This window comes from Oryzias latipes, chromosome 6, assembly GCF_053564925.1.
Source record: "Oryzias latipes strain Hd-rR chromosome 6, Olatipes_Hd-rR_3.1".
Taxonomy (NCBI): Eukaryota; Metazoa; Chordata; class Actinopteri; order Beloniformes; family Adrianichthyidae; genus Oryzias; species Oryzias latipes.
Genome location: NC_136242.1, coordinates 9,090,575 through 9,103,711, shown reverse-complemented (window position 1 = coordinate 9,103,711; position 13,137 = coordinate 9,090,575). Strand labels below are relative to the sequence as shown.

Genomic DNA, 13,137 nt, shown 5'->3' with positions numbered 1-13,137 from the left:
TAAAAATTGAATGGATTTGAAATTCATTCTAGTTTACTTGTTTGTTTGACACAATTTAATTTACACTTGATTATCTTGGAAGAAATGCAAGGAATGTGGAAAACTTCACCTGCACTGTTCAGTACCAGGTATTTATCTCTGTTACACTGGTTCTGGTTGAAGTTTTGACTAAACAATCAGTTAATCGAATCAAATTTGATCTTTAAAAACGAATCGGTATAGACTATAAATCAAAACAGCAACCACAACTTGTGATATAAATCAAATTGTTAAAAATGAATCCCCTAACATATTTGTCTGACCAGTTTTTACATACTTTTAAGTTGATAGAATAATGTGGGGATTCAGTCTTTAACTTTTCTAGTGTTTTGATCTCTTTTCGTTAACTTTTGAAAATGAACCCATTGTCTCATAATTACATTAAATGGCTTCCAGTCTAGAAAGTTATGGCAACATGTGGAAGTTGCACGTTCCCGCCAGATTGTCGCACGGCCACCAATGACGTAATCCTCCAGGAACGCCCATGTTTCAAAATTCAACGACGATCCCTGATTGGTTTCCCAGTCACATGTGATCAACGGTCGCGGGAAGTCCTTTGCCACGCGCGTGATGGGAAGAACCTAGTTCTTGACTCATTCAAACTTTTTGTAAACATTACTAAGTTTTTATCGGGGACAGACTGGTTCCTGGGTCAGTGAGTCATCGACTCCAGACGGACGGAGACCGATATTTGCCTGGTACTCAGACGTAGCTTTATTTTTTTTAAAGTTGATGCTAGTTTAAGAAACTGTTTCGGCAGTGCCTTTAAGCTAATCCGTGGCCATCTTTTACTAGCGTGTCGGAATTCGCGAGCACCCAATGAGGGTGATTTTTCTTTTAAAACGTTGTTTTTCGATTCCCTTTCAGCCGATACCTTTGTTTAAAGGTAATTATACATTGGTTTATTGAGCGAAAAACACTGCTATCGTCACATTTTTGGACTAGTCGCGCATTTAGCTGCCCGTGTTGTCGACGAAGCAGGGGTTTAAACTCTGAAAATGTCGACTTGCACTCGAAGACGTCTCGGAACTCCTCCCAAGAGCCTCCACATTCGCCAGAAACTGCAGTTCACATCCAGCGACGGAGAGGAGGATTCTATTGAGGATGTTAACAGCAGCATTGGGGGCGAGTCCGGCTTCACGGACATGGATTCCCCCATGCCAGTCCGACGGGGCGCCGCCGCCGACAAGCTGCGGGGAACTAGCAACAGCAGCCCCCTGAATCACTCTGGAGGGGACGACGACGTGGAGCTGTGGGACGAAGAGAGCCTCGACTCCCCGTCGTCGCACCTGCAGTCACCGAACAGTGTCATTTACACGAACTGCCCATCGCCGAGGAAGAGCCCCAGGTTGTACGGGGGCTCGCCGGAGCATAGCTTCGTCCAGGACGACGGGGAAGGATCCAGCTCTCCCATCCCGGACTGCCCGGACACCCCTCCACACAAAACCTTCCGAAAACTCAGACTTTTTGACACACCGCATACACCAAAGGTCGGTTCTGAGGACATTCTATAATTATGCAAAAGTGTACAGCAAAATAATATATTTTTTTCTTTTGCTTTTGTTTACTTTACTGTTCTCCATGTATACTCGGTGCTGAGTCAGTTAAACTCAGTGACCCAATTATTACACAATGCCTTCTGTAATCAGATCATCCTATATATTACTGAACATGTCCATGTCTTTGCAGGACATTGATTATGTATCATTCATTTTAAATAAAAAAAAAACCTTATTTTTTTTGGAATAACACAGCTCTTTTTTCCTCCACAGAGTTTGCTCTCCAGAGCTCGGGGCTCCGGCTCCCTGTCCTCCAGCAGGAGAATCGCCCTGTTCAAAAAGGTGGAGTCTCCTGGAAAGTCAGCCACAGACAGCACCAGGAGGAGACAGCAGGTTCCCCTGGTGAACTTTAACCCCTTCACCCCAGACTCCCTGCTCATTCAGTCTGCCACACAGCAAAGAAACAACAGAAAAAGAGCGCACTGGAACGAGTACGTTTCTCCCTGCTGCTAATTTTTTATGGATCAAATCTATATTTTATGGTTGTTGACACATATTATTGTAGTGCGGATATTTACTCATTCTTCTTTCCTATACCAGCAACTGTCAAAATGGCTTACAGATTGAAGCATTTGTTTTTTCTGGTAGTCAAACCCTCCTGGTGTTTGCCTGCAGACCTTAAAGCCACAGTGCTGCCCCTGCTGTGCAGAATGCTAACCAACGCTAACTTGTCCCTTCATTTAGCTCTTGCGGAGAAGACATGGAGGCGAGCGACAGTGAAGGAGTGGATGAGATCCTCCCACCATCCAAGGTGATGGAGTATTTTCCTTATCACCATCAAACCACCATTCTTATTGTTTGATCTAAATGATGCCTGAAAGGCTGCTGTGCGGGTGTCTTTTTACGTAATGAATGAGAATTAACTTAACTATGAAGATTTGTCTCTTCCGATGACGGTAGAACATTCAATTTGTTTAGTTTATATATGTAAAACTCAACATTATTCTTACATTGTAGAGCGATTATTACATGACCTAAGTAGTAGTTTTTTTTTTAAACTCCAGTAAATGTATAAAGATTGCGAGTCAGCAATCTTGGATGTCACAGATATCCTCACTGTTATTTTTGGGAACGGATCGCAAACATCAGAGTACAGTATTCAAAACACGGAAAGTATGGCTGAATCCCCAAAATCCCACATTTTCTTTACACCTGTTTTTAGTCAAACCTTTTTATGCTAAGAATTGGTTGAATAGTTTGGGATTAAGCCAGTTTGTTAGTGAAAATGAGTTGAGATTATATATTATACGTAAGTCAAAACCACAGAAACATGTTTAGATGGTGAGTGTGACACGTGCTGCTTCAATTTGAACCTGTCATTCTTAATGAGCTCGTTCTCACCTAAACAACGCAGTGGAGTTGTAATTTGACAGTTTTTAGGATGCAGTCGTCATGCAAAAATCCCACTGCAATGTGGCTTTTTCCATTTGATGACATCATGCTTAAAGAAAGTAACAACACAGTCAAATTGGATGTTACGTAATATACTAGTACCGAGTCATTCTTTAGTATGCCTATTGCATAAACAGGAATTTTCCTGCTGCTGGAATCCATGTACCCAAACAGGAACTTGGATTTGCAATTCACAGGTTAGAATAAACATGGATAAAAGTCATTTGGTATTTGGGAAATACAAGTATCTTTAAATAAAAAATTCTATCTGATTGTTGGGTGGGGCAGCGGTGAATTTTTCGAAAGGGTGTTTTCTGTTAAAGCCCGTCTACAGATATATCTCCTACAAATTCCACAAATGCAGTCCTGCAGCTGATTGCTCAATCTTTCCTCCTGTTGAAAGTGTAGAATGGAGAAGGATCTGTATTGTGTATTTGAATGCAAATGATCCAAAGCCTGTTTACTGAGGGAACCAGCTTGTTTTGGTGAAACAGAATTATTCATGAGAGCAGCAGAGTGGAAGGAGTCTGTCAGTGTGGGTGTGGATTTGATCCAAACGTCTGTCTGTCTGCAGAGAATCACCATGATGGAGAGCAACATGATGTCTCGCTACACCTCGGAGTTTCTCGAGCTGGAGAAAATAGGCTGTGGCGAGTTTGGAGCCGTGTTCAAATGTGTGAAGAGACTCGACGGTTGTATTTATGCCATCAAGAGGTCAAAGAAACCTCTGGCGGGATCAGTAGACGAGTAAGTCTGTTTTAATCATTTTATTATTACTCTATTACAAATAAGAGTTCTTTTAAGTCTTTGTCCACGTTAACCTTTTAATTGAGAATTAGTTGGATTTTGTCATGATCATCTGTCGTTCCTTTCGTCACAGACAAAATGCCTTGCGGGAGGTGTACGCTCACGCCGTGCTGGGCCAGCACCCTCACGTGGTGCGGTACTACTCGGCCTGGGCCGAGGACGACCACATGCTCATCCAGAACGAGTACTGCAACGGCGGCACGCTCTCAGACGTGATCGCGGAAAACTACAGACGGCTCAGCTACTTCACTGAGCTGGAACTTAAAGATCTGCTGCTGCAGGTTGGACGAGGGCTGAAGTACATCCACTCCACTTCTCTGGTGCACATGGACATTAAGCCTAGTGAGTACGCCACTATTTGATTTATCAAAATGACTATTTTAATGTACTAAAAATTCTGTTTGTGTGTAATATTTTGTCCTGATGCTTAATCCCTGTAATTGCCGCTCATAAACATGCTAACGTTGTCTTTTTTTAGGTAACATTTTCATATCGCGGAAGCCTGTGGCCAGCTTTGATGAATGTGATGAGGTGGATGGACTAGCAACCAGCGTTATTTACAAAATAGGTGAGCTGCACACTATTTTATCCTTGTTTGTGTCAGTGAGTGTTATTTGTGTGGTTTTCACGAGGTTGCGTTTGTTTAATCTTTAAGGTGATCTTGGTCATGTGACTACAGCGAACAATCCACAGGTGGAGGAAGGTGACAGTCGATATTTGGCTAATGAAGTTTTGCAAGAGGTTTGTAGCTTAACTTTGATTATGCACAAGCATTATATTTTCTGCACAGTTTCATTTCATCGTTTTTTTTTTATCCCTCTGTAGGACTACAGTAACCTGACAAAAGCAGACATATTTGCTTTAGCTCTTACTGTTGTTGGTGCTTCTGGCGCTGACCCTTTACCCTCCAATGGGGAAAAGTGGCACGAAATCAGAAAGGGTAAACTGCCCTCCATCCCTCAGGTGCTTTCTCCAGACTTCCTCTCTCTACTCAAGGTAACAGTCACTTGCATCTTTACATTTCTTATTGTCCCAATGTGAGCTACTTGCTGTCTAAACACACAACTCTTATCAAATATATTTCCATTTATGTCATTGGTCATAAACTAAAGTATTTTCTTATATTAAAAGAAGTGGTTTGGTAACATTGGTCTATATATTTTTATTGGATATATGGATGTATGAGGGATTTAAACTGAATGATACTTTAGTACAGTGCTTCTCAATTGTTTTTTTTTGCAAGCCCCCCAATATATTAGTTTAGTATCTATAGAAATGGTGTAAGTATACTTAAAATTGGATCTTTTAACATTAACAAAAGAGAAAAACGATATAAATCCACTTTCAACAAACATTAGCTTTATTTTGCCACAGAAACCCTGTTCTAGTCTAAAACAGAAAAGAAGATTAAAGTGCCGGAAATAAAAATAAAATGTCATTCCTTATTTAAACTAGAAACAATTTTGATCAACTGAACCAATTGATGCAGAGAAAAATAATTCAATCAATAAATAATATTACATTTAAATTGATCTGAAACATCAACAGCACCAATATATTTAACGTTTTAAGTCTGAAGAAATAGACAATAAACATTGTGCTGATTTTTTTCAAAATAGTTTATTTATGATCTCATAAAATGTAACTGTTTTCCTGCTTTACCTGCTGTCTTCATGTCAAATACTGACACCAACTAAACCACAGGCAGACAAAGAATACATTGATGGAAAATAAAGACACGTCATCAAATGTCTACAATAGTTAAGAATGACATTATTAGCATGAGCTGAGTCATCTAAAGACACAAGGTGATCCTGGTGTTGCGCAACAGAGGGAGCGCTCCGTGTTCCTGAGCCCACTACCCCTCCCCTCTCTCTCACACACGCGTGTGACAGGAGTAGCTGCAGGGACGGCACTTCACAGTTTCAGGCTGTTACAAACTCTGTGATAGACCAGATCATAGGAGGACCAATAGCGGCGCAGATTTTTTAACAAGCACTGAGCCGCTGTCACCGCCCTCCTTTTGCGCTCTGAGCAATTGCCCGTATTACCTGTACCTAAAATCGCTACTTCTGCGCGTTCGCATCGGGACGCGCCCCACTATTTGAGAAGCACTCCTTTAGTACAACCAGTATGCTCTTCTAATATATTAATCCATGTCAAAAATATTTAAAATTAATTTTCCTCTCTTTTTGTTTTCTAGCTGATGATCCACCCTGACCAGGTCAGACGACCTTCGGCCTCCGACCTCATTAGACACCCGGTGCTCCTGACCTCTGCCAGAATGAGTGCAGACCAGCTACGAGTGGAGTTGAACGCTGAAAAATTCAAGAATGCTTTGCTTCAGAAGTGAGTACGACAGGTTGGACGGCGTGGAACGTGGAAATCATCGCAGCGTATCTTACAGTCATCAAAAAGTCAAATGCTGAACTGAAACTGGTGCAGATGTTCACATAGGAAATGTAAACATTTTTCAGCTGTATTTTTAGAACTTGTAACTGACAATACACATTAACCCTTGTGCTATCCTAGGCACTTTAACATTGGGAGTTGGGTCATCTAGACCCACTAGACAGTGCTCTGAGCCTTTTTTTCTTCACTGATTTGTGATCTTCACTGGTGTCCATAAATTACATGAAATCCTCTCCACCTTCTGGTAGAGATAACACGTCAATATAAGGGTGGGGTCATCTGGACCCCACAAGATAACACAAGAGTTAATGAACAAACAAAAACAGTTGCCTTTTCAAGATGAAATTTCAGTTTTTGTTCTCTCTTTTGTTAAAGAAGTCTTTAAAAGTCTTTTTGCTGCCGTTTTGTATTTGACTGACCACTGTGGCCGTTTGAATGAGTTCTTGTTTCTTTCTCTGCAGGGAGCTGAAAAAAGCCCAGATGGCCAGAGCAGCTGCTGAGGAGAAGGTTCTGTCCACCGACAGAGTCCTGACCCGCTCCACTCTCCAGTCCAACCTCCGAACCTCAAGACTAATTGGAAAAAAGATGAACCGCTCAGTCAGCCTGACAATCTACTAAGACTTTGAAGCCAACTCTCAAGGCTTAAGGACCTCCTAACCAGACTTGGTGTGTGGTTTTTATTCTCCTGGACTGCTGCCACACAGAACTGGAAGTTCTTTACACCTTTGTTGTATAGTTGAAACCTTCTGCCCATCTGTGTCTTTCTTGATCAAACGGTCATCCGTCAAAGGCCGTTGCTTTACCCTTCACAGTCCCGGTGTTGCGTGGAGATCAGGCTCTGCACCGTTGTGTCCTTGCACTTCCCCTTGAAGACGCTGAAACCCTTTAGTAGCAGATCAAAGCTGCAGTGAAGCCCTCTCCCGTGTGAATGTACTTGCCTCTACCATGTGCACCTTACTGCCTGTCATAAGCCTGATGCTGGGTGCAGGACTGCCTGAGGATCGATCACGTCTCTGTTTGTAATGGAGCACTTTGAAGGCACCGTGTGGTCACAGTGTTGGCCACGTTTTGTTTTGTTTTGCAAAATATGAAAAACAAACTTGCTGCTATTGAGTAATTTTTTGTGTATCAGGGTTTGGTCAGTTTCAGCTGGATTCTTCTACAGATAGTTGGCTTTTATTTTCAAATATAAACCAGTCATTTGCATATTTAGTTTTACTGCTTAGGAGTGAAATCAACTGTGCCATTTTGGTGAAAAGAGACCGTTAGTTTGAATGAATCCGGCCTTGATCAGTGCTGCCAGCCCTCCCTGTAGCATTAGAACAGCCACCGTCCTGTTCGTCATATTTTCATGTGTTCTGCTGTCACAATTCCAGCTCGTCCTTTTAGATTAGTTGTAATCGTCCGTACGTTCTTGTAGCTTCAGACACAAGAGCTTCATGTTGTAACATGTACATAATGTTCTTTAAATAAAACCTCATCATTTCTCCTCTTCTATTTTATTTGTGCTGTTTTTGTGTTTTCTTCTTGTTTTATAGGATCTAAAAGCATTGGGATAACTTTCTGTGAATTTTTTGAACATGTGGATGCTTGACCTTTTAGTCTGGACCCTTTTGAGCGCTTTTTACTCTTTTTTTTACAATGTGCTCAATCAATTTTGTGGCAATGATTGTTATCTGGCCTCTTTATTTTTCTTTACAGATAGGAACACAGAGGTCCCACTCTGATTTTTAATAGAACATGAAAAAAATCCAAAAACTCAATTCAAAGTTGCATTTTTAACTGGAAAAACCTAAAAAGTGTAGACAAATGTAATCTAATAAATACAAAAATAAGGCAAGATTTAAAAAAAAAAAAAGCAACACTCTATTCCTGGGGATATCACAATTCTCTCATAACTTTTGCGTTGTTCTTTTTAAACCAAAATGTTTCCAAACTGAAAACCTTTTTGAAAGTTGAAGTTTAAATTTTCAGTGAAAACTATGCTAACAGGGCAGTCGCTGTCAGTCCTACGTCACTGTAAACAGCTGATGTGTTTGGCAAACTCTGAGTTCAGAGACTACTGAGGGTTAAATGGATGTATGTACGAAGTATGTTTAGGTAAATATGAAAAAGGCCACTGTTTTCATAAACACAATTTTAAAAGGGTTGGCTGTTTCCGTTGTCATTTTTCCTTAATTTCACCAATCATAAACGTGGTTGTTAGTCTGAAAAGTCCTTATGAAAAACATTGGTCGTGAAGTGAGGCATACTTCCTGCTCTGTTACTCGACAGCACATACTGTATAGATATACGTGGAAAACTAAGACGTACATGGATCTATTTGTCTGCAAATGGATGTAACAGAATGAAGCAGAGCAGAGAGCTCACGGCCTGCCTAGAGTATTTACAATGTCCCAAATATGCTCTTTTGTCAAATGTTCCCACTCCTGATTCACAACCATTTGAATAAAGAAATACTGAGAAATGCCATTTTAAGCTAAATTTCCTTGAATTGAACTGGATAAACATCTGAGCACAACATGGAAGAAAAGGCTGTAAGCAACTTGGACTGTTTTCTTTATTTGGAGCAATCCACCAGAGGACAGCCTAAGCAACTTGTTCCAAGTCTCCACAAGCCACTTGTGCCTTGGATTCAGGTCAGATCTCAGTACTAGTTCTACTAGATCTAAGTGCAGCTTTTGAAACTGTTGATCACCTGATCCTTATGAACAGACTTCAAAGTCTTGGCTTTTAAGGACTGTTCTCAAGTGGTTGGAATCTTATCTCATGGAGAGAAACTTTATGGACACACACTTTTCTGGGGTCCATGAAGTTAATTGTGGTGTGTCTCAAGGTTCTATCCAACCCTTGCTTTTTAACCCTTGTGCTATCTTGGATGACCCCATCCTTACATTGACGTGTTCTCCCTACCATGACAAAGGTGGAAAGATTTCATGTAATCCATGGACACCAGTGAAGATCACAAATCACTGAAGAAAAAAGGTTCAGAGCACTGTCTAGTGGGTCTAGATGACCCAACTCCCAATGTTAAAGTGCCTAGGATAGCACAAGGGTTAAAAGCATCAATGCTCTCTGCGGCTCTCAGGTCCTCTGGCAGACTGTTCCATAAACGGGGGCCATAGTGCTGTAAAGCAGCTCTCCATAGGTCTTGGTTTTTACAGTCAGAATGGTTAGAAGAACAATAGTCATGGAAGGAATTGAACTTTAAAGGACTGAGGTGTAACCCTTGTGCTATCCTAGGCACTTTAACATTGGGAGTTGGGTCATCTAGAGACACTAGACAGTGCTCTGAACCTTTTTTCTTCAATGGTTTGTGATCTTCACTGGTGTCCATGGATTACATGAAATCTTTCCACCTTTGTCATGGTAGGGAGAACACGTCGATGTAAGGGTGGGGTCATCTAAGATAGCACAAGGGTTGAGAAAAGGCTGAAGACCAATCTTTTTAACCTGGTTTTAAGCAAATTTTTTAAATACTTTTATTTATTTATCCATCTTATCTTGTTTTATGAACTTAAACTAGATTTTTAATGCTTTATATATATATATATCTATATATAAAAAAAAAAACGCCCCTCTCACCCTCCGCGGGTGGTTTCTCCTCCAAGCTCAGGTCCTCTACCAGAGGCCTGGGAGCTTGAGGGTCCTACAGTATCTTAGCTGTTCCTAGCACTGCGCTTTTCTGGACTGAGAGGTCTGAGGTCTTTCCAGGCATCTGTTGTAGCCACTCCTCCAGCTTGGGGGTTACTGCCCCGAGTGCTCCAGTAACCACAGGCACCACTGTCACCTTCACTTTCCAGGCTTTCTCCAGTTCTTCTCTGAGTCCCTGGTATTTCTCCAGTTTCTCGTGTTCCTTCTTCCTGATGTTTCCATCGCTTGGCACTGCCACATCCACCAAAACGGCTTTCCTCTGTTCTTTATCCACCACTACAATGTCTGGTTGGTTCGCCATTACCATCCTATCAGTCTGGATCTGGAAGTTCCACAGGATCTTTGCCCTCTCATTCTCTACCACCTCCGGAGGTGTTTCCCATTTTGACCTTGGGGTTTCCAGTTCATATTCTGCAGACATGTGTCTGTATATTATTCCAGCCACTTGATTGTGGCGCTCCATGTATGCTTTACCTGCCAGCATCTTACACCCTGCAGTTATGTGCTGGATTGTTTCAGGCGCCTCTTTGCACAGCCTACACCTTGGGTCTTGTCTGGTGTATATATATATATATATATATATATATATATATATATATATATATATATATATATATATATATATATATATGCGCGTGTCACAATGAAAATAGAAATGACATAGAAACTCGTGCGTTTACTTTGTCCATTCTTTTTCTCCAAGCAGAAACTCTTTCTTTTGCTGATGATGCAGCCGTGTTACTTTTTTGATGGTCGTATAATCTTCATACGCCGTCATTAAAATCTCAGACTCTGTCTTACTGGAGTATAACGCTCTCTTTTTTTCTCTATGCATTTCCATGGTGACTCCTGAAATCGGCGATCCATTGAGAATGTCTTTATGTACTTGCTGTGCACGTGCATTAACCCAGGGTTACCAAGTGGAGCTTAATCACGCCAACTCATATCCGGTCTTTTGGAACCGACATACCCAGAGTAAGCAAGTTCAGGCGGATTTCAGCCAGAGTTCAGGGTTAAATTCAGGGTAGTTCGAACATGCTTTCTGGAATACCCCCCTGGTCTTGCTCCAAATCACAATATTGTCTGCAAACATTATAGTCTATGGTGATTCCTGTCTAACCTCATCTGTCAGCCTGTCCATCATTGCAAACAGGAAGGAGCTGATCCCTGATGTAATCCCACCTCCACCTTGAACTCCTCTGTCACCCCTACAGCACACTTCACCACTGTCTTACAGCCCTCATTCATGTCATGCACTGCCCTAACACGGTGTTTTTCAACCAGTGTGCCGTGGCACACTAGTGTGCCGTGGGAGATGGTCAAGTGCGCCGTGGGAAATTGCCCTCATTCACTGATCCAAAAACATTTTCCATCTCCAGGAAATCAGCTCTTTGTTCATCCAAACAGGCCCTGATAACACACTGAGTAGTTAGGAATATAAAAGATCTTAAAATTACTTTTTCTTTGTGTTTATTTGATTCTATTAAAGACATTTTGATAAGAATGACGGTACCGCGATTTACCTGTATAAGGAAAAGTCCCGCCCCTTTAACTGTCTCCGCCAATCATTCTTGAAGGCTTAATCACATGTCATCAGTCTGACCAATCAGAAGTGCTTAAAGTCTTCACTTCCTTGTTCTGATTCTGCTGATAAAGTCTCTCAGTTCTAACAGAAATACCAGCTAAAGCTCGTCGTTAGCGGTGTAGCTTTCCACAGAGTCCGGTGTCAGACTGTGGAACAAGTGAACAAAACAATGAAGCTCAGAGACGCTAGTCTATCTGCCCTTTTTCGGTAGTTTTCACACTACATCTCCCATGATACATTGGCTTAAAGGGACAGTCTCAGCGTACAATGAGTCGTCCTTGTGAAATGTCTTGAAACCACAACAGACAAACAGTTTCTAAATTTTTCTAACTTAACTTTTATTTCATCTCTTAGAAAAAAACAGCCGCAACTTCCTGCTTTTTCTGCCACAATTATCACAAAAATCCACGTGAGAATGCGGGGTGGGGGGGGGGGGTGGGGGGTGGGGGTGGGGGGGGCTGTCGATCAATACAGACCATGAATTTCTGCTTTTTTTTTTTGGATGCTGGTGTGCTGCGGGATTTTTGTCAAGGTTAGTGTGCCGTGGCTCAAAAAAAGGTTGAAAAACACTGCTCTAACATACTTATCTGAGGCTTCGTCAAACAATACCACAGAGTTTCTCTCTGGGCACCCTGTCATAAGCTTATTCCAGATCTACAGACACAAAAGTCTATTGTGAGCGTGCTACTGTATTTTGTGTTATTTTCAAAAAAAGGCTTTCTTCAGTTGCCTCCTTATTGTACATATTGAAACATCCACACCACAGAGTCCTGGATCACAACTGAAGTTATTTATTTATTTATTTTTAATTTTCAATTTTCTGGCAGTTGTGACAGATTTTTTTGTGACCGTGGGTTGATTTCAGCAGAACACCTCATTTTCCACTTCTTGATTAAAGTCTGAACACTGCTGACTGGCATTCTCAGTTCCTTGGATATCTTCTTATATCCCTTTCCTGTTTGTTCAGCTACCTTTTCCCATAGATCCTTTGACAGCTCTTTAGCTTTCCCCATGACTCAGGATCCAGAAATGTCAGTGTAGCGCCGGATGAAGGGTGAGTGGATCTGTTGGGAGCCCAGAAACTCCCACACCTTTTGTGCACAAAGATAGTTGACAGGCAAAGGGGTCAAAGGGGAGGATGGTGACCTTTAGCTGCCATTCAAACCAAAGTCATGAAGGTATGCAAACCTTTGAACAGGGTCATTTGGGAAGTTTCTGTTGTCATTATTATTTAAAAAGGGTAAACACAATTCATTGATAATAAATGGCGTCACCCAACCTCTACCTGTGAGAGGAAAAAAAAAGTTTTTGTGGTGTCATTCATATTCTCAATATGTGGTGTCATTCAAATGACCAATAAATCGTAATTTCTTTCAGAGTATGTCAATTTATGAGCACAGTGGTGGTATTTAATAGCATTTTGTGGGCATAGATTAGTATTAGTAGCCTAGTAGGAATTGATTTTTGTAAAATACTAAAATATCAATATGTGGACACAAAATGCTCATTTGTGCGCACAACTTATTCATTACTTTATGTATTTTTTTATTGTCATGTCCAGGGCTCATTTGCGCCTCTCTTGCCTCCTGCTGTGAGCGCCGCGCGGCGCCGCTGCTCCTCCGCGCATCACGATGCCGAACACGCAGCTCCGAGAAGCTGACTGCGCGTCACGTGACGCTCTCTCATTGT

At 41.5% G+C, this 13,137-nt stretch overlaps 1 protein-coding gene across 1 annotated transcript; it reads left to right on the top strand.

Moving 5' to 3' along the window:
• Nucleotides 1–551: 551 nt before the first annotated feature.
• wee1 (WEE1 G2 checkpoint kinase) lies at nucleotides 552–7,705 on the top strand. Its single transcript, XM_004069387.5, has 10 exons — nucleotides 552–1,529; nucleotides 1,812–2,029; nucleotides 2,283–2,349; nucleotides 3,565–3,737; nucleotides 3,871–4,139; nucleotides 4,276–4,365; nucleotides 4,453–4,538; nucleotides 4,623–4,793; nucleotides 6,001–6,146; nucleotides 6,671–7,705. The coding sequence occupies exons 1-10, from the start codon at nucleotides 1,038–1,040 to the stop codon at nucleotides 6,825–6,827; spliced, it is 1,869 nt and encodes a 622-aa protein (XP_004069435.1). The 5' UTR covers nucleotides 552–1,037; the 3' UTR covers nucleotides 6,828–7,705.
• The last annotated feature ends 5,432 nt before the right edge of the window (nucleotides 7,706–13,137 follow it).

Excerpts from the sequence above, each read along its gene's own strand:
- wee1 (XM_004069387.5), top strand. The coding sequence starts at position 1,038 with ATGTCGACTTGCACTCGAAGACGTCTCGGAACTCCTCCCAAGAGCCTC. Across the intron at positions 4,366-4,452 it reads CAGCGTTATTTACAAAATAG|GTGATCTTGGTCATGTGACT; the intron begins GTGAGCTGCACA and ends TTAATCTTTAAG. Across the intron at positions 4,794-6,000 it reads ACTTCCTCTCTCTACTCAAG|CTGATGATCCACCCTGACCA; the intron begins GTAACAGTCACT and ends TTTGTTTTCTAG.